General features: G+C 47.9%; 1 protein-coding gene across 2 annotated transcripts in view; it reads right to left on the bottom strand.

Moving 5' to 3' along the window:
• STRIP2 (striatin interacting protein 2) overlaps positions 1-20,014 on the bottom strand; it is a 61,322-nt gene extending 41,308 nt beyond the window's left edge. Inside the window, exons 1-2 of one of the 2 annotated variants that reach the window (XM_061638018.1) lie at positions 19,784-20,014; positions 6,838-6,907 (exon numbers count right to left, since the gene is read on the bottom strand). In XM_061638018.1, the coding sequence (XP_061494002.1) occupies positions 6,838-6,907; positions 19,784-19,906 (193 nt within the window). In that variant the 5' untranslated portion in view covers positions 19,907-20,014. The remainder of the gene's footprint in view (positions 1-6,837; positions 6,908-19,783) is intronic. The other variant, XM_061638019.1, reaches the window with a different exon arrangement.
• Positions 20,015-21,971: the final 1,957 nt, after the last annotated feature.

The raw sequence follows: 21,971 nt of genomic DNA, 5'->3' as shown, positions 1-21,971 counted from the left end.
GAAATGGATCCTGAGACACTTTATTTGACATGTGTTCAACCAAAGTTTGAGTGAATAAAGTTTTGAACTGTACTGAGATGTAATTTTGAACTGTACTGAACTGAGAATGTATGATGCAATGTACTGAAATGTATTGCAAGAGGTATTGTAGAAATGTATTACTGTATGACTATGTATTGTGGAGATGTATTGTTGAGATTTTTTTGTAATTGACAGACATGATGGGAAAAAGGGAGGCTTGTTGGCATGAGGCCTAGTAGTTTTCCATCAAGTCTGCAAAACTGTAACTAGGGGGAGTTATGTCTTAGCCCAGTCTGGGAACGGACTGCCAAGGCCGTTGCTATGGTAACCATCTGATAGACTGGGAAAGTTCTAACAGAGTCTGTAAGTTGTGTCTTCTGAATTATGCCTCTGAACTGAGAGGTTCTCTTCTGTGTTTACCCCCGGGGGGGGTGACTGAAGAAACTCTACATGTATTTACTCTTAAGCCTTAAGCCATAATGTCTTAATAAAAGACTCTTAACATGCTCTAATGTTCTGAAGAAGTTTCTTGCTCAACTTAACTCCAACGTAATGTATGTTGTTTCACGCAACAACGCACACACATCAACAAGTCGTTCATGCTCTGGTAACTTCTAGATTGGACTACTGCAATGCGCTCTACGTTGGGCTGCCCTTGAAGATAGTTCAGAAACTACAGTTAGTCCAGAATGCAGCGGCCAGATTGTTGACGCGGATCAGAAGGTCCGCTCATATAACACCTGTTTTGGCCCGTCTGCACTGGCTTCCTATTTGTTTCCGGGCTAAATTCAAAGTGCTGGTTTTGACCTATAAAGCCTTACACGGCATGGGACCGCAATACCTGGTGGAGCGCCTCTCCCAATATGAAACTACCCGGACACTGCGCTCAACATCTAAGGCCCCCCTCCGAGTACCATCCCATCGAGAAGCTCGGAGGGTGGTGACTAGAAATAGGGCCTTTTCGGTTGTGGCTCCCGAACTGTGGAATGGTCTTCCTGATGAGGTGCGCCTGGCGCCGACGCTGCTATCTTTTCGGCGCCAGGTGAAAACCTTTTTATACGCCCAGGCATTTTAAAGTGTATTTTTACAGTATTTTATTACTATGTTGTATTCTGGATGTTGTTTGTTTCTCGTATTGTTTGTGTGTTTTTGTTTTTTGAGTTACTATATTTATTGTATTTATATATTGTGCTTGCTTTTACCTTTTATGTACACCGCCCAGAGAGCCTTCGGGCTTAGGGTGGTATATAAATTAAATTAAATAAATAAATAAAATATGGCCTCTCCTGCACAATTAAAGTAGTTGCAGCCCCATTGACAGCAATGAAGGAAGAGTCAACTTCCAGCCCACTCTGAGTGTGGAATGGGGGAGGGGAGGGCAGCTTGCAGGGGGGGTTATACAATGATGAGGATTTCACCCTGAATTCATCCTGATTTGGTTTGATTTGCTTGCACAGTGGTCGTACGTCTTCCCGTTAATCCTTCGTTCACCTCACACTTCTCATAGAATCATAGAATAGTAGAGCTGGAAGGGGCCTACAAGGCCATCCAGTCCAACCCCCTGCTCAATGCAGGAATCCAAATCAAAGCATTCCCAACAGATGGCTGTCCAGCTGCCTCTTGAATGCCTCCAGTGTCTCAGTGCATCTCCCCATCACTTTTACCTAATTGCAAAAAAAATCATGTTGTTTTTTTAAAAAGTGAATTTGTTGTGCCAAGGTGACCAAGTGCTTTAATCTACTTTCATTGCACAAATCTAAACGGAGCTTGAATCCCTCTGTCAAAATAGGGGGAGTCGGGAGACAACCAATAAAAAGGGCTCAAATATTTTTTTTAAAATTGTTCATTTTAAACTGGTCTATGATTTGAAGAACTCTGCGAAGTTCTGGTCATGCCTCTTTTCTGGAGGGGAAGGGCGAAGGGCCGTAGCTCAGGGGCAAAGTGTCTGCTCTGAATGCCAAAGGTCCCTCGTTCACCCCGGCATCTCCAGGTACGGCTGGGATTGTCCCCATGGAGAGCTGCTGCCGGAGGATCTGACTCTGTATCTAAGGAAGCTGAATTCTGGGCATACCTCCAATAAAACTGAACAGTTTTAAAAGGTTGTTGTTATGTGCCTTCAAGTCAATTACGACTTATTTATTTATTTATTATTTTATTTATACCCCGCCTTTCCTCCCAGCAGGAGCCCAGGGAGGCAAACAGGAACACTAAAAACACTTTAAAACATAATAAAAAGACCTTAAAATACATTAAAACAAAACAATGTTAAGAACATTAAAAAAAACGTTAAAAACATCTTTTTTTAAAAAAAGGGTTAAAGACATATTAAAAGACATATTAAAAGCAATTCTAACACAGACGCAGACTGGGATAGGTCTCAACTTTAAAGGCTTGTTGGAAGAGGAAAGTCTTCAAAAGGCGTCAAAAAGATAGCAGAGATGACTTATGGCAACCCTATGAATCAGCGACCTCCAAGAGCATCTGTCATGAACCACCCTGCTCAGATCTTGTAAGTTTAGGTCTGTGGCTTCCTTTATGGAATCAATCCATCTCTTGTTTGGCCTTCCTCTTTTTCTACTCCCTACTGTTTTTCCAAGCATTATTATCTTTTCTAGTGAATCATGTCTTCTCATGATGTGTCCAAAGTATGATAACCTCAGTTTTATCATTTTAGCTTCTAGTGATAGTTCTGGTTTAATTTGTTCTAACACCCAATTATTTGTCTTTTTCGCAGTCCATGGTATGCGCAAAGCTCTCCTCCAACACCACATTTCAAATGAGTTGATTTTTCTCTTATCTGCTTTTTTCACTGTCCAACTTTCACATCCATACATAGCGATGGGGAATACCATGGTCTGAATGATCCTGACTTTGGTGTTCAGTGACACATCTTTGCATTTGAGGACCTTTTCTAGTTCTCTCATAGCTGCCCTCGCCAATCCTAGCCTTCTTCTGATTTCTTGACTATTGTTTCCATTTTGGTTAAGGACTGTGCCGAGGTACTTTAAAGGTACAGACAGGAATTTCGGGACGACAGAGTAGAACAGAGCATTTCAGTTTAGGAAAGACAACTCCGGACAGAGTGCATGTGTTTTGTGCATCTTGAGAAACCCTCCCACGGAGGGGGTGAAATGTCGCAGCCAAGTAGGGAAACAACATACGCTGGGAAATCCATGCTGATGCCTGCCCCAACCTCCCCCCCCCCGTGCACTTTTTTAGCATAGTGTAGCCCTGGTTATATTGTCCTAATGTTGCCAGGAGTCCTCTCTTCCCAGCGTGACAGGCACATGCGCTGGTCACCGGAGTCCTTGGCAATGAAGGGCATCCTTGGCAAACATAGAACGATATCATTATACATCCCCTTATTGACGATGCCTTGGTCCAAGAGAGATTTGGAATGCAACAGGCGTCTATTTTAAAAGCAGATGGGAAAAGACAGAAAGGGGGGAGGGCTTGCAACAAAGTGCAGTTCTGCAGACGCTGCGCTTGAAACAAAAAGGATTTAAAATTTCAGCAGAAAAGTATAAAAGGTTCTCCAGTCCACTGCACTGCAGAATTCTGGGGTGCGCCTTTTGGATCTAAGGGTGATACACTGCTGACCCTCAATATATTGCTGAACCAAGGAACATTAATAGTAATTACTATTTCAATAAAATTTAATTTTTAAAAATAATGTATCATAGCACCAATTTATTTTAAAAAAATCATTATAAAATGCCTTCATAGAAAATAGCAAGGCCATTTACAGGATAAAAAAATCAATACAAAGGACAAAATACTAAAAAGCCGCTACCTTCCACCCCCACCTACAGATACACAAATATACCACAGAGGTCAAACATTTCTAACAGAGCTAGTGCTAAATATGCCCTAACCATATTTGTTGATTTAGAAGATTTCTAGGATGCCCCCTCTGCACAATAAAGAACAAATGCAGTAAACGTTACAAAACATTTTTAAAAAATAGTGGAAGCAGCCGCTCAAAATCCACAAACGGGTAAAGCCATAATACGAAGCTCACTTACATTACAAATGGAAGATGGCAAGGCAATTTTTAAAAAAACTGTTTGCCTGGCATCAAGCTGGCATTAGGGAAGCCTTTTCGGGTGGGGTGGGGATTCCACCGTCACAGCAACACAACCAAAAAGGCCTCCCCCCCCCAAGTCATTACCCACTTCAGATGGTGATGGGAGATGGGGAGGGCCTCAGATAATGTATGGTGCTTTTACAAAGCAGAAGGGGGGAGGTCTCTGCCCCAATGAGCTTATAGTCTAATGTAGAGGAGTCTTACAGTCTAATGTAGCAGAGGAAAGGAAGAAGAATGGAGTTGGGGGGGGAGGAGACAAATGTGCATTAATTTCAGCTGCTGCAGAATTTAAGCTTACTTCTTGAGTTGCTCTTATGCAGCTGTGCCTGTCTTGTCTGTCTAAATCCTGAGATGCACATATTTAAAAAGAGATTATTTATTTTTCTGCAAACTCTAGAGATTATGACGGGGCGGGGAGAGGCAGGAGCAGAGTACAAAGGGCAACAGAAGGCAACAAAATCCCATTGCAAGATTTTAATATCCTGAAAAATGACATTTTCAAATAAGCTAACAGAGCATATGTGGTCATGACAAATGGGGTTGCCTTTTTGGAAACAAATCCACCCTACAGAAGAGAACAAAATAAGCAGAGAGAGAGGCATGGCTACACAGCACAAATACACATGCCAAGCAGTTCTATGTTGTACAACATGACATCTTCTTCTCTTCCTCCACAATGTTCAGGATCTTTCCTATTTGCATTTTTGCTAACAGTGTGGCTTGAATATTATTTGATGATTATTATTTTAGAATATGCCCTAGTAGCTGGATTGCAATCTGCTCCTTTAATAAATAAATAAAAATAGCACACGGAAAAACTAAATCCTGGCTGCAGTCCTAGTCCTCAGCATGCTTTATGAGTTACGCCCTGCTAGATTCACTTCCAAGGAAATGGGCACAAGACTGGGCTGCAATTCTGGGGCTGTTCACACTTTAGTTTGCATGCTGGATTCCCTGCGCAGGGCAAGATCAGGACCCAGGTTATGTACACTCCCTCCCCATCTCACTTCAAGTAGGAACAAACCAAAGGCCCAACAAGTCTAGCATCGTGTATCCCACAGTGGCCAACCAGACAGACCCAGTGCCAAAGGTTGGCCAGGTTGGATGCTAGCCAAGGGCTCCTGTAGCCCACAGGGGCCCCTCCTTAGGGTGGGATGGTGGTGCTCACATTTCACAATCTATGGTAGTGTCTGGATGCTGCAGATTGCAGAGAGGGGACTCTCAGACATCTTCCTCTCCCCATACAGGCAGCAGGGGTTCAATAAGCCTACACGCATGCCCCATCTACCTCTCTTGTCATGGTGAATGACGTGCACACATACGTACCACCCCCCAAGATGGCAGTGGGGGCTTCCCTAAGGGGCTAAAGCCCCCACTGCCATCTTGGTTGATGGCAGGCATGTGTGCACGTCATTCACACAACATGGGAGGTAGGCGGGGCACACAGAGGGGCTTATTAGCCCCACACCACCTGTATCAGGAGGGGCCCTGGGGCAGGCTGGTGTCCAAGGGCCTAGTCATGCCTCGCGCTGGCCAGCCCTGCAACCAGATGCTGACAGGAAGCCCACAAGCGGCTTGGGACCACAATACCTGATGGAACGCCTCTCCCGACATGAACCCACCTGTACACTACGCTCAACATCAAAGGCCCTCTGCCGTGTGCCTACTCCGAGGGAAGCTGGGAGGATAGCAACAAGGGAGAGGGCCTTCTCAGTGGTGGCCCCCAAATTATGGAATGATTTACCTGACGAGGTGCACCTGGCACCAACACTGTTATCTTTTGGGCGCCAGGTCAAGACTTTCCTCTTCTCCCAGGCATTTTAGTATGTTTTTAAATTGTTTTTTAAAATGTGTTTTTAAATTTGTATATTTGTTTTTAATGTTTTTAATTGTTGTAAACTGCCCAAAGAGCTTCGGCTATGGGGCAGTATACAAATAATACTAATAATACTAATACTACTACTAATAATAATAAGCGGGGCCTGAGCACAAGCACACCCTCCTGCTGTTGTGCCCCAGCACCAGAGATTCAAATGGCATCTGGTGGAGGTGGGGGGAACCTTTTTCCAGCCCAAGGGCCGCATTCCCTTCTGGGCAGCCTTCCAGGGGCCACGTGCCAGTGGTGGGTAAAGCTAAAGGCAAAGGCGGGCAGAGCAAAGAAAACAGATTTGACTGTAGCAGAGTAGGCTCGGTTCTACACAGGCGCAAGCTCCCGTCTCCATCCGGGGAAGGAAGAGTGATAATCGGAGTTCGAGGCTCATTTCAGCCAGGCAAAACAGTCAAGGAGGGATCTGGCCTGGGGAGAGGGGTGTGGTTGGGGAAGAGGCGTGGTGTGAGGAGAGTCCCAAGGGCCGGCCAGGGAGGCTTCGAGGGCCACACTCGTCCCCAATGCCTGAGGTTCGCCAGCCTCGGAATATGGCCTTGGAACCAGGGAAGTAACAGGCTCATCATGGGGAGATCCCGTGGTTAGTGTTGCTGAGGTGAAATCCCAGAAGCGGAGGCCAGCTTTTACCTGTACAGGCCTCTGAGGCTTCCAGGGGGACCTGGAAATACTGTCAGAATGGGCAGGAGAGTCCGTCGCGGGACTTCTCTCTCCCCCTCGCTTTCAAAAAGCAGAAAGCTGGATCTGCAACTTATCTTCTTTGAGAGACTCCCCAGAGCCTTAGAAATGCGTTTCCTTTGCAGCAAAGGGAGTTTATTCCGCCATTGCCCCTGCACGCGCTTTTTACCTGACAGTTCAGCAGCGTAGCTGTCGGCATTCCCATATTCGAACTCCAGGTTGGGACAGTCCACAGAACCCTGCAACAGAGGACCCAAGTTAACAGACGCTGGCACAGGGGACAGCAACACACACACAAACTAATGTAACCCAATGGGCAGCTATTGACCCTAGAAAACAGGTTCCAATCCAGACACAGCCCCTTTGAATTGCCCTCTCAGAGACTCAGCTTCCACAGTGTGGAAAATGGGCATTATGAAGAAGCGACCCCTTTAGTCGCAGCCCCACCCCAAGCAAGAGGGCGAGAGGCAGCGTGGTGCAGTGGACAGTATGCGCAACTTGGAAGACCCGGGTTCGAATCCTCACAGTCCACAAATCTCTCTGACAAAACCCACCAGTCATTTATCTGTCTGCCTAATTGACCACACAAACTATTTTACTGAGAGAATAAAAGGGGATACTAAGGCTGCATTCACGTACATTTATTCCACTATTATTCCACTTTAAACTGTCATGACTTCCCTCAAAGAATCCTGGGAAGTATAGTTTGTGAAGGGTGCTGAGAGTTGTTAGGAGACTCCTAATCTCCTCACACAGCGTCAATTCCCAGCGTCTCCTGGAAAGAGGGATTGACTGTTAAACCACGCAGGGAATTGTAGCTCTCTGAGGAAAATAGGAGCCTCGTAACAACTCTCAGTCCTCTTCACAAACCACACTTCCCAGGATTCTTTGGGGAAAGTCATGAGTATTTAAAGTGGAATAATAGTGGAATAAATGTCTGGTGTGAATGTGGCCTAAGTGAAATGAAATGAAATGAAATTTATTGTTACAGTCATTTGACCATTTCAGACAGACAAGATACAAAGACATATGTCAATAGAATAAAATGGGTACAAATAATTTCAGTATTTAGTTTGACAATAAAATAGTTAATCATTGATTCACATTAGGAACTAGTATGCAGCTATATGTTTCACCATTGCTTTCCTACGTTGGATAGCAGCAGCACTAAATTTGGCGACTACAAATGTCACCGCAGGTGAGTAGTCTCCTAGTAAATAATCAAGATAAAATGATTCAGGTCTGCCTAGGTAAGGCAATAAAATAGGTAAAATCAATTGCTGTCTTAAATCACAATAATAAGTACATCTAAAAAAGACATGTTCATTGGACTCCATTTCTTCACCAGCACATGGGCAAAGTCTCTCATGGCCTAAGTGTGGCATATTCTAAAACAAAGAATAGGGACTGGGAAGCGAGTAATCGGTGAACGTCGGGGCTGACCCTGGGCTCAAGGGAACTCTTAAGTGCAGGAACTTCCTGTGAGTCCCACACGAGGCCAGCGTGGCCGCCTACTCAGCCCCCTCTGGCAACGGGCGCTTCTCTGCGTCAGGGCCCCCTTCTCCAGGTGACGGGGTTGAGAAGTCCAAACTAGAAGGGAAGGGCACGCACAGCCAGGCCCAGGAGCACGGCTACCAGACGCACCAGCGGGGCCAGTGCCCCTCCGGCCCAAGGGCGTGGCACTGCCACTCCTCGGAGGACTCTGTGGCAGAAGAGGCCAGGGAGACCAGCAGCACTCCTGCTCCATTTATTGGATGCTGGGCCTGGCTGGTCCCTTTTATTATTGTTGTTGTTATTAATAGTAGTAGTAGTAGTATTTGTCAGTCACTTCCCCCCCAAAATAGGACTCAAAGCGGCGTCCAAACAGGAAAACAAAAAGACACTGCATATTTGTCTGATGCTGAAGCAGGGCCGCCTCTGGTCTCCTACAGTGCAGCCTACGCCTTGCATCAAGCCCTGAGCCCTGCCTTGCTTTGCATCCCGAGGAAACCTCGCCTGGAACCCAGCTGGAAGCCCACCGTGCATGTCACCTGAGCCTTCTCCTGCCTCGCCTTGCCCGCAGCCTGATCATCACCTCGCCGCAGAGCGGGACGCTCAGGTGAGAGATGGCCTATGAAGGAGAACCTCCGGGTAACCCAGCCACAATCAGTGCCTGCCCCAGTTGAGGGGGTCCAGGCGGAGAAGAGAACCTGCCTGAAGGCCCAGGAGATGCATCGTCCCGGGAACCTATTTGAGGTCAAGAAATCCTGTCCTGCCCTCCTTTTCGGTCCCAGCAACTGGAGGGGAAATAACACAAGGACGCCGGAGCCTAACCCCATTCACAGCATCCATGAGCTTTTACCAGCCTTTTAAGGACTGCCTGTGGTGATGCTTTGGCCTATATGTGACAGAGTCCCTTTGGGCTGCCACTGGGGTCCTTCCCCCCTGCCCCACAGAATGTTACTAGGGCATGAACAATGGAGGGGGAGGGGTGGAGGAGAGGAGAAAAGCCTCAACAATGAGTTAATGACATTGCCCCTTTACCATCAGGTCCCTCAGGGTTAGAAATAGGCTGCTACCCCCATTTTTCATGAAAGGGAATCAAAAGCAATGAAGAGGGCAATTTGCCTGAAGCCGCACAGAGGTGGGACTTGAACTCTGCCCCCGCCCCGCTCTGTGAAATAACAATGACAGAAGTTGCCATTTCAAAGATTCACATTTGGAGGATTAAAATGGTACGCTTGCCAATGGATCTTTAAATCTCACATTCCAGAGTTATAGCACACGGGCAATTATCAAATCTTTGGCTGCAGGCCTCTAGTCCTTAGTGAGTGACATAGGTTGCTGCTTGGATGGACAGCCCATTCCATGGTGAGGGGCTGAACTACAGGGCTCCCTGGTTTTTGTTAGGTTTTGCAACAGCAGAGGACGCAGGCAGCGCCCCAGATGAGCTGAAGACCCTTGTTTGCCCAATCTCTCTGCCAAGGATAAAGCACACAGGCTTAAAATAATTGGAATGGAACAGAGATACATCATCTGAATTGTGTGAGATTACACTGACATCAGAGGATTTAAGGCTGGTTAACATAATCCTGGAGCTGTAAAAGAACAAGGAAACAACATCATCAGGAACTCAAAAAGAGCAAAACTACACTATCAGAACAAATCTCATGATGTAGCCCTTACTGGACTCTACCACTTCAGACTGCAGAGTGGGGAGGGGAAGAAAGAAATCCTGTGTTTAAATGGCCCTTCACATAAAACACGCACACACACCAAATCCATGCCTATCAAAGGGAAGGGCTTGAGAACAGCCTTCTTCCTGAAGCAGAGAGCTCCCCCCCCCTTAGAAAGATAAACCTACAAACAAGACCCCTCTGCAGCAGTCTGAAGTGGAAAGGTCCACCAACAGCTGCCCCACATGATTTCTGATGCAGATGTAGATCGACTCTTTTTTAAAAAGTGCATCCAAACAGGCATAAACACAGCACAGTATTGACCTCCTAATGTGCTTGTGATTGCCCCTTTTAGGTGCAGGGTGTTCCCCACCTCAATGAGGGAGCATGCAAAAATTGGTATTCTTTGTAACCTAAGAACATAAGAAGAGCCTGCTGGATCAGGCCAGTGGCCCATCTAGTCCAGCATCCTGTTCTCACAGTGGCCAACCAGGTGCCTGGGGGAAGCCCGCAAGCAGGACCCGAGTGCAAGGACACTCTCCCCTCCTGAGGCTTCCTGGAGCAGAGCAACTTCAAGGAAGCATCACCACTTGATTCTGCTGAATGCAGAAGCACACCCTGCGACAGCAAAGCTTTTTTCTTTGTTTAAGAAAAGCAACACACTTGAGGCCAGGGTCAGGCCACAACTCAGAGCCCTGCATACAAAAGGCCCCAGATTTAGTCCTTGGCGTCTCTGGAGGGCTGGAAAAGGAGACTGTCTGAAACCCTGGAGAACCAGTGTCTGTCAGTGCAGATCAGTTTTCCCCAACACGGTGCGCTCTGGATGCACATGCTGGCTGGGGCTGATGGGAACTGTCATCCAAAGCATCTGGAGAGCACCAGGTTGGGGAAAGCTGAACTATTCAAGGGTGCTCCAGCAACAGCAGTCTGACTCAGTATAAGGAAGTTTCCTATGCACCCCAGATCATGCAGAAGAAGTCCGCCCACAATGAACCATCATCTGAAGTCACCTCTGAGCGCAGACTCCAAAAGTGCTGAAGGCACTGTGGGGAGGAAAAACATCAAGGAGTTCGGTTATTTATTCCACCCAAAAGAAGGGAAAAGGAGCATTATCCAAAGGGCTGCACTAGCATAATTTACGTTGGGAAGCCATCAATTACTGCAGTGAGATTGGCAGCCTTCTCTTTGCATTACGCGCACACAGTTCCAGCAAATTTCTCAAGACTTCAGGGAGGTTTCAGCAGGAGGGCCAGGAGCTAAGCGCGGCCGGCACGTCCCAGTTCCCAGCCTCCGTTAGTGCTCAGTTCTGGCTCTTGATCTGCAGCCAAACAGTTTGTGAGAAGGCTTTGACTGCATAATATAGAGCAAGGAATCCACACTTAAGGCACAGGCAAAGGGGGGGAGGAAGATGCACAAACTGCTGATAAAGCACCTTTTGGGGTATTAAAAGCTACTGAGAACTCAAGTTTATTAGCAAGCCCCATCATGTCAGCATTAGCTCACCCTAACGAGCAAATGGCAGAATTCTGCCTGTTTGAACAGGCAAAGGTCAATAAAATAAAAAAGGAAAAGTTAATTGACCGGAATTTTAATATAACCATACCCCGATTCAGGCTGGTTTTGCTGCATGTTGCAATAGGCACAAGACATGCAACCTCCAATAAACACACATATATAAAAAATATAATAAATAATATATATCATTGGAAGATAAATGCACAAATTGAGCAAGAACTTTCTCGTTCTAAAGCTCAGCTTTCTTTTCTTTCCACTTGAAAACAGATCTCCTAAACGTGATGCAATTCTGCCCACTTTGACCTTCACTGAAATTTCCTGAACAACCTCACTGGCAACGGCAGCTGCCCAAGATCAGCAACGGCAAACACTTTGCGAGCTAAGCAGCAAAGTGATTCACAAAGAGCTAGATTCATTCACAAGAGACCTGAGCTGTATTGTAAAGTGCTTTGCTTTAATCTAAAAACTCAGGTTTTTTAGGCTTTGCAGAACTTTTGGGATGTTGTAATGCTAAATCATAGCAGAAATCTCAACAAGGGCTTGGTTCCTTTGCAAATCCATTCAGGTAAGCTTTGCCATGCTTGAGGTGGTAGACAGCTCAAACCAGGAAAAGCCCGGCTCAGAATCTGCAGAGTAGAAAACTCGGATCTACTACTCTTCCTTGAAGCGGGGCATTTTCTTGCTGTTGGGAACAATTCTCTGGAAAAGCCCTGGGCTCCTACTGGGAGGAAGGGCGGGATCTAAATCAAATAATAAATAAATAAATAATAAAAGCTTTCTTGCACCAGTAGTAGGGTTGCCAGGTTCAGGGCCTGAGACTCATCCCGTATCTTTAGGAGAAGAGAAAGTCAGCCAAGGGCAGGTGTTCTTGCAACACTCTAATGGGAAAAACCACAAGGTGGAATTCTCCCTTCCCCCTGAACCACTGTTAAAGATACAGAAGACCTCTTGGAGGCCTGGCCTGGCAACCAAGAGGTCTTTTATGATCTTTAAAGGTTGTGCAGGGGGAAGGGAGAATTTCACCTTGTGGTTTTTCCCATTACAGGGTTGCAAGAACACCTGCACTTGGCTGACTTTCTCTTCTCCTAAAGATACAGGATCAGTTTCAGGACCTGAACCTGGCAATGCTAACCGGTAGGTCCAATTTATTTCAATGAAATTTGTGCAGGAAGAAACTGTTAGAAGATTGTGCCCTTTCTTTTAACAAACAAATAAGGGAAAACATTAACGTCTTTCCCAGTTTTCATTTCATCAAGGCTCTAGCTTAAGTGACCAGCTGCCTCTTGAATGCCTCCAATGTCGGAGAGCCCACTATCTCTCTAGGTAATTGATTCCATTGTTGTATGGCTGTAACAGTTAGGAAGTCTTTCCTGATGTCCAGTTGAAATCTGGCTTCCTGCAGCTTGAGCCCATTATTCCGTGTCCTGTACTCTGGGACGATCTAGAAGAGATCCTGGCCCTCCTCTGTGTGGCAACCTTTCACGTACTTGAACAGTGCTATCATATCTCCCCTCAGTCTTCTCTTCTCCGGGCTAAACATGCCCAGTTCTTTCAGTCTCTCCTCATAGGGCTTTGTTTCCAGTCCCCTGATCATCCTTGTTGCCCTCCTCTGAACCCATTCCAGTTTGTCTGCATCCTTCTTGAAGTGCGGAGACCAGAACTGGACGCAGTATTCAAGATGAGGCCTAACCAGTGCTGAATAGAGGGGAACTAATACTTCATGCAATTTGGAAACTATATTTCTGTCAATGCAGCTAATATAGCATTTGCCTTTTTTGCAGCCACATCACACTGTTGGCTCATATTCAGCTTATGATCAACAACAATTCCAAGATCCTTCTCATATGTAGTATTGCTGAGCCAAGTATTCCACATCTTATAACTGTGCATTTGGTTTCTTTTTCCTAAGTGTAGAACTTTGCTTTTATCTGTTGAATTTCATTCTGTTGTTTTCAGCCCAATGCTCCAGCCTATCAAGGTCCCTTTGAATTTTGTTTCTATCTTCCACCGTATTAGCTGTGCCCCCCAATTTTGTATTATCTGCAAATTTGATAAGCTTGCTCTGTATCTCCTCATCCAAGTCGTTAATAAAAATGTTGAAGAGCACTGGGCCCAGGACCGAGCCCTGTGGTACCCCACTCGTTACCTCCGCCCAGTTTGAGAAGGAACCATTAATAAGCACTCTTTGAGTACGATTCTGGAGCCAGCTGTGGATCCACCTGATAGTTATTCCATCCAGCCCACATTTAGCTAGCTTGCTAATCAGAATATCATGGGGTACTTTGTCAAAAGCTTTGCTGAAGTCGAGATATATTATGTCCACAGCATTCCCACAGTCTACAAGGGAGGTTACCCAATCAAAAAATGAGATGAGATTAGTTTGGCAGGATTTGTTCTTCATAAATCCATGTTGGCTCCTAGTAATCACTGCATTGTTTTCAAGGTGCTTACAGATTGACTGCTTTATAATCTGCTCCAGAGTTTTTCCAGGGATTGATGTTAGGCTGACTGGTCTGTAGTTCCCCGGTTCCTCCTTTTCCCGTTTTTTGAAGATAGGGACAACATTAGCTCTCCTCCAGTCATCCGGCACTTCACCAGTCCTCCATGAGATGATAGGTCTAACTGCAGTTATCAGGCATTAGACTAAGGGGAACTTTGGTGTTTGGATTAAATGAGTATATGAGTCACAGCAGGAACAATGATGGCATCTGCTGGCATTTCGCAACACTGTATGTTTGAGGATTTGGAGAAGAGGCCTAGCTTGGTACACAGTCCCTTTCTTAAGACAGGCTAGGCCAAGGTCAGAAAAGTGACTGGCCATTAAGGATGAGAACCCAGATCTTTCCAACCACTGCAGTATCCTTTGCCAGCTCACTAGCCTATGACTGTCCGTTCATCCTTATCAGTTGGGCATTATGCTAGACACTGCTGCCATTTGGGATTTATACAGACCCACACATTTGGGGTGGCTGCGGCTTCTCCCTGGGGGCGTGGCTCTGGTGGAGCTGTCACAATACCCTGCCAAAACTTGGAAACTTACCACTACGCCACCAGTTGCTAGAGACAGAGAAGAGGGAAGGGTTTCTGTCCCAAGGTATTTGGTTGGCTGTGGGACAGAGGGGGCTTTTGGCCCAATGCAGCTCTTAGCTCCTCATAATCAAGCAGGAAATAATAAAAATAATAATAATTTAATTTGTGTGTCGCCTATCTGGCCTATCTGGTCACTCTAGGCGACGTACAATTCAATTGAAAAATGCATCACAATAAAATACAAATAAAATACAACATAACAGTAAAATAGTAACAGTTCAGAGTAATAGGCAATTTGTCCTAAAAATTAACCCTCCCCGGAAGTCCCAAAGGCCTGTCTGAAGAGCCAGGTCTTCAAGCCTTGCGGAATACGTTCAGGGAAGGGGCATGCCGAAGATCATACGGGAGGGAGTTCCAGAGAGTGGGGGCCGCCACTGAAAATGCCCTCTCCCTAGTCCCCACCAACCTAGCTGTTTTAGTTGGTGGGACTGAGAGAAGGCCCTGAGTGGCTGATCTTGTCAGGCGGCATAATTGGTGGCGCTGGAGGCGCTCCATCAGGTAAACTGGGCCGAAACCATATAGGGATTTAAAGGTTAATACCAACACCTTGAATTGAGCCCGGAAAATAACTGGAAGCCAGTGCAGATCGAACAACACTGGGGTGATGTGTTCCCGGCGGCGACAATTTGTGAGTAGTCGAGCCGCAGCATTTTGTATAAGTTGCAATTTCCGGACCGTTTTCAAGAGTAACCCCACGTAGAGCGCATTACAGTAGTCTAAACAAGAGGTGACCAGGGCATGTACTACTAGTGGGAGCTGATGAACAGGCAGGTAGGGTTGCAGCCTACGAATGAGGTGTAATTGATACCAAGCTGCCCGGCTCACTGCCGAGATCTGAGCCTCCATGGACAGCTTGGAATCAAGAACAACCCCAAGGCTGTGGACCTGGTCCTTTAGGGGTAATCTCACCCCATTGAACATCAGGTCAGAAATACTTATTTAAGTAAAAGGGGAGAGATTTATACAATCTGAAGGGAGACCAGCACATAAGCAGGCACGTGCTTAAATAGTGAAGTACCCCCACCGCGACTGGCTCAGGGGTTATGGGCCCTGCCACCTGTGCAGCCGTGGGCAAGTTACAGAGTCCCAAGGAGCCCAGTAGTGTTTTTCCTGCCCTTTGAACACTAGAAGAGCCTTTACACCGGCAAGTGCCAGCAACGAAGGAAAATGAGCTGGATCAAACCTGGGAATTGGCACAAGCGTTAAAAGCACTGGAGGAGAGCTTTGCGCATACCATGGACTGCGAAAAAGACAAATAACTGGGTGTTAGAACAAATTAAACCAGAACTATCACTAGAAGCTAAAATGATGAAACTGAGGTTATCATACTTTGGACACATAATGAGAAGACATGATTCACTAGAAAAGACAATAATGCTGGGAAAAACAGAAGGGAGTAGAAAAAGAGGAAGGCCAAATAAGGGATGGATTGATTCCATAAAGGAAGCCACAGACCTGAACTTACAAGATCTGAACAGGATGGTTCATGACTGATGCTATTGGAGGTCGCTGATTCATAGGGTCGCCATAAGTTGAAATCGACTTGAACGCACATAACAACGACTTACAATGGAAAGGTGGCAGACAGAAAAATGAATACGCTCTGGGAGAAATGATCCCCCTTTGTTAATTTGGAGGAAAGAAGAGCTTGGATTTGAGTCAAGGGTTAGTAACTCCCTCACTTGCTGGGAGTAAGCGCCACTGAGCTCAATGGGACCTACTTCATGCACAGAAAGGATGGGCAACCGTATTCAGCCCAAGGGCCACATTATCCCACAGGCAACCTGCCAGGAGCTCATGTCAAGGGTGGAAGGGGCCGGAGGAGGAGTGGAGGGCCACAAGTCTAGATTTCATTTATTTATTATTTGATTTATATTCCGCCCCTCCTTCCGGCAGGAGCCCGGGGCGGCCATGACCAAGGCCAGTTTGGCACTGCATGAACAACCTTTGCACTTGGATGTTCCCTCCTCCTCTTTTGGCAAAGAAGTGACGGTGTGGGCAAACCATCGTTTGCCTCATCCACATCTAACAGCAAACTATGGTAACACTGCTAAATTGGAATAGCGAGGGGGAGGGAAATGACCCCATGAAATGTGGTGCCAAACCATGGTTTCGCATTGCATCTGAACCCACCAACAGAGTTGGAAGGGGCCTATAGGGCCACCATTCGTGTGGTGCCAAACCATGGTTTCGCATTGCATCTGAACCCACCAACAGAGTTGGAAGGGGCCTATAGGGCCATCAAGTCCAACCCCCTGCTCAATGCAGTCATGTAACTATCCTATTTTTTTCTGGAAACATGTGGTGTAGTGGCTAGAGTGTTGGGCTAGGATCTGGGAGATCAGGGTATGAATCCCTGCTCAGCCATGAAGCTCACTGGGCAACTTTGGGCCAGTCACTGCCTCTCAGCCCAACCTACCTCTCAGGGTTGTTGTGAGGATAAAACAGCGAGGGGGGAGAAACATGTGTGCCGTCTTGAGCTTCTTTGAAGAAAACAAAAAATGGATTGCCTTCAAGTCGATTCCGACTTATGGCGACCCTATGAAGAGGGTTTTCACGGTAAGCGGTATTCAGAGGTGGTTTACCATTGCCTCCCTCTGAGGCTGAGAGGCAGTGACTGGCCCAAGGTCACCCAGTGAGCTTCGTGGCTGTGTGGGGATTCGAACCGTGGTCTCCCAGGGTGTAGTAAAAAACTAACCATTACATAAATGCAATAAATAATAGAATTGATTTTGTGCTATACACAGCAATGCAATAAAGAACTGCACAGCACGGAAATATATTTATAGAAAGATTGCTGGAGACCTGGAGAAGAGAGTGAACTTTCTGGTATCCTCCCAAGACTTTTATACATTTCCTTTTAACTGGGCACAGAATTCCAACACTAGAAGGGCACAATGGGCTGCCCTGAGCCTCTGAAGAGGACAAACACACACTTTTTAAGCTCTTATAAATGGCAGGGGAGTTGGAAGACGGTGTTCCTGTCATGAATGCAGTGACGTCACAAGCGCTAGCCAGTCAGTTCCCATGATACTCTGTGCAGTCACATTCCTCACAATGCACCAATTTGTACGGGACACATTAGAAATGAGGCGGGGTGGCCCGCCCTGTCAGCTTTCTCCTTTTCCTCAGCGCTGTCCTTGCAGAACTCAGCAGGGAGGAGGATGGGAGCAAAACAACGATTGGCCGGCTCCGCCTATCATTGGCTCTGGCTCCGCCTCCTGTCGGGCTCCCTGCCTTCTACCCTATCAGTCCCAGGGGACACCAGCCACCACTGAAAGGCACATAACTCTCACTTACCCTCTCTCATAAGTCCAAAAGAACCTGACAGGGAAGTGGGGGTGAGACATATTTTATTTCAAAGCAAATTGCCTGTATGGCAGGCCTCTTTGGGAAGGAATTTCCATTTCAAAGGGTTCCTTGCCACCATGCACACGCGCACACACACATACAATAAACCTGCCCCTCGTCAAATGCTGCCAATGCAGACATTACAAAAGATTAACTCTCAAGAGGAGTGGTTTTAAACACACACACACACACACACACACACACACACACACACACACACACAGAGAGAAATGCAGCCTGGAAGGATGTCAGCTTGGAGCAGAGTTAAAGCACACAGGCTGCTAAATTCCTTCTTTCTATTTTGCTGCTCAGTGCCACCTTCTCCCAGATGCTTTTCCACCAAAAGGGAAAAGATACAGGGCTCCCATTGTCTTTTCCTGAGGGAGAAAAGCACCTGACCAACATGTTACTTATGGATTAGGATTTGTTGCTGCCTTAAGACTTAGCTTATTTATTTATTTATTACTTAAATTTATATCCCACTTTCCCATATAAATACTCAAAGTGGCTTACAATAGTACAAAAATGCAAATCGCTACATCAACAGCAATCATTTCGAAAACAAAACAATGGTTTCAAGTCATTTCAAGACATAACAATCCAACAATGACTCCAACTGATTATCTAAACGTTATCAGGTTTAAAGCCATCCTAGAACAGGCTAGCTTACAGGTCAGTGCAGATGCTGAGCGTGATCTACACAAAGCCTACACACCCAACACGACACTATTGGGGCTTCAAGCTCGTTTTTTACAGCCATCCTCCAGCGCACACCTTTGCTCGGGCTGCAAGAGAGAGATGGGCATATCTCTTTTCCCCAGGCCCCCAATCTCTTGCCCCACTGTGGTCAGACCCATACACTCTCTCACTCACCCACACCTTGCAAAACACCAAAACTTGACCCAGAAGAAAAAATAATCATAAATGTGAGCAGGTGCCTTTTTTTTTTTTTTTGCAGCAACAGCAGTTGGTCTTCAGCTCAAGAGCTGCAGAAGGAATCGCCCTGGCGCTACAGAGGGAAGCCTCCGCCTCGCCATTCCCGGGCACAGCGTGTGCACACACACACACACACCCTTCATTCTCCCCCCTTCAGCTGCTCCTGTACATTATCCACGAGGGACCTGCCTGCCTCTCTCAACGCCCAAGGAGAGAGGGGGAAGGCGGTGGGTCGAGGGGGAACGAGCCAGGCCAGCAAGCGAGGGAGAGCAGTTCCCACCGTTCTGTATCTCGCCTTCCCTCCCTGCCAAGGAGAAGAGTTTGGCAAACAGGCGGGAGCAGCGAACAGGATTCCACGGCGCAGAACAGGCGCAGAAAGAGACGGGCGGGCAGACGGGCTCCTTCGCCCCCCAGCAGCCGCGGAGCTCCACCGTGGCACCCCACAGATATCCCCCACACGGGCGGTGCAAGCAGCAGCCTGTTTGCCGTCCCCCAGCAAAGATTCTCCCTAGTCCCAAGGAAAAGGAGGCCAGCCCCCACCTCACAGATGCATGGTTTCCCCCTGACGAGCTACCACCTCCCCAGGCTCACGCCGTCAAATCCCCTCCTTTCCAAGCGCGAGAGTCCGCTCTGGGGTCTGCCGGTCATCTCAGCGCACTCCCCCCCCTTTACTCACCGGCCCCCCTTTTACTGTCACCTCAAAACTCCAAGCTCCCCATTTCCCTTCTGGCCAAGACAGAGGGTCCCCCATCGCCTCCCTCCACTGACGCCTGGATCTCCTCCGCCCCCAAATATGCCAGATTCACCCTCCCCCACCCGGACCCCTCCCTGTTCAAGGCCAGCAGGCCCCTTCCTCCAGCCCACCCACCCAGGGCCTCCCCCCTGCTTTCTCCCCAGGGACCCCCAAGCCCTTCCCCTCCCCTCCGCCACGGTCGCTCCCTGACCCCCTCCCCGCCCTCTTTCGCCAAGACCAGCGCCCCCCCTCTCGCCCAACCCCTTCCCCGGGTCTTCTCAGTCCGGCCCCGCAACCCTCCCTCGCTGCCCCCCCGGGCCACCTCTGCCTCCTACCTCTGACTCCTTCCGCTGGCTCCTGAGGAGCTCCCTGCCCTTCGCCTGGGGCTGAGCCTTGCTTTTGCCCAGCGCCCCGTTCGCGGCGGCGCCGACGCCGCCTCCTCCGCCAGGCTCGTCCATGCCAGCGGAGCCCTCCAGTGCCTGCCTGGCTCAGCCGCGGAACGGAGCAGACACGTGGGGGGCTGGCACAGGCGCTTCCCTGCCAGAGCGCTGGAGTCACGCCCACCCGCACCCCCATTGGCTGGCCACCGCCTATAGGCGGCCCCCAGCACGCACACCCCTTCACCGCGATTGGCTGCGGCGGGAAGGAGGGAGACACCTGTGGGAGAACTGTAACCAGGGCAGCAGCAGCAGCAGAGGAAAAAAGAGGTGGAGAGAGGCGGGGCTTGTGGCTGGCCGGCTGGCGCTCCTCGGGGTTTGCGCAAGGCGACTCTTCCCTGAGCGTGTATAGAGTGCCCCGCGCTGAACAGGAGGACAATGGTTTTGTGCCTTCAGACCCTCGTCCTTGAAACTCTGGTTGCCCTGCCAGGCCCAGGCCTTGCCTGGTCACTCCTGTCCAGAGCAGGCCTTCAGTCTCTGCACTAGTTCAAGGGACCTTCCTCCTCCTCCTCTTCCTCCTCACTGAAGGAAGCAAAGGAGGTCAGGGTCCTTGGGCACAGGGTAGAAATGATCTGGCCACCAACTTGGATGACTTTAAAAGAGGATTAGACAAATTCATGAAGGACAAGGCTATCAGCTATTAGCTATGCTCTGCCTCCACGGTCGAGGCAGCCTGCTTCCAAATACCATCTACTGGAAACGACAGGAGGGGAGAGTGCTGCTGTCTCTCTCAGGTCCTGCTTGCAGGCTTCCCGTTGGGGCATCTGGTTGGCCCCTGTGAGAACAGGATGTTGGACTAGCTGGGCCACTGGCCTGAGCCAGCAGCCAGCCTCTTTTCATATTCTTATGAAAGAACATGATCCAGCATCCTTGATGATGCTGTGTTATGATTTTAGCTCTTTTAAAGAGTTTAATTGCTGTTTTTATATGCACATAACACACACACCATCTCCATCCAGAAAGCAAAAGCATCATCCCAGTTCAGTCACACATTTATTCCAGTGTGAGAGGTATGGCAGAGGGAGGATGGGCTATAGCCTGTGGAGAGCCTCAGGGGCTACAGAGAGGCCTGAAAGGCCACATTCAGCCCCCAACCCCGAGGTTCTGCACCCTTGCCACCCCACACGTACCTGGGAGCAGTGGCAGCTGGGGGCTCCATGGCAGTGGGTCAGTGGAACCTGCTCTGGGTTTTAGTCTGAACTGAAGCACCTTGGACAGTTCCGTGAAAGTTCAGAATGAAACCTGGAGCGGATTCCTCTGCCCCATTGACATGGAGCTGCCACTTCCTGGGAGAAAGTCCAGTTGAACTCCATGAAGCTTACTTCCAGAAGACATGCGTCTCGAATTACCCAGTAAGTTGTAGAAGATCCTTTCTGCAAATATATTTCCCTTGAGCCGGGCAGCTTGGTATCAATTACACCTTATATGTAGGCTGCAACCCTACCTCCCTGTTCAACAGCTCCCACTCGTAGTACATGCCCTGGTCACCTCTCGATTGGACTACTGTAATGTGCTCTACGTGGGGTTACCCTTGAAAACGACCCGGAAATTGCAACTTATACAGAATGCAGCGGCGCGCTTACTTACCAACAGCCACCGCCATGATCATATTATGCCGGTGTTATTTGATCTACACTGGCTGCCGGTTGTTTTCTGGGCCTGATTCAAGGTGTTGGTATTAGCCTTTAAAACCCTGTACGGTTTCAGCCCAGTTTACCTGAAAGAGCGCCTCCACCGCCACCAATTATGCCGCCCGACCAGATCAGCCACGCAAGGCCTTCTCTCAATCCCACCAACCAAAACAGCTAGGTTGGTGGGTACTAGGGAGAGGGCTTTCTCCGTGGTGGCCCCCACTCTCTGGAACTCCCTCCCGTTTGATCTTCGACATGCCCCTTCCCTGGATGTATTCCGCAAGGCCCTGAAGACATGGCTATTTCAACAGGCCTTTGAGATCCTTGGGATGGGTTAATCTCCATGATTTGTCATCTATTATATGCTGTAAATGTAAATGTTTTATAAATGTATTGATGACTGTCCAGTATTTTCTTTATTGAGACTAATGTGACTGCATTTGATACTATTGTAT

The sequence above is a fragment of the Rhineura floridana genome, chromosome 8 (assembly GCF_030035675.1).
Source record: "Rhineura floridana isolate rRhiFlo1 chromosome 8, rRhiFlo1.hap2, whole genome shotgun sequence".
Classification (NCBI taxonomy): domain Eukaryota; kingdom Metazoa; phylum Chordata; class Lepidosauria; order Squamata; family Rhineuridae; genus Rhineura; species Rhineura floridana.
The sequence above is the reverse complement of the archived record's forward strand: the minus strand, read 5'-3'. Positions and strand labels throughout refer to the sequence as shown.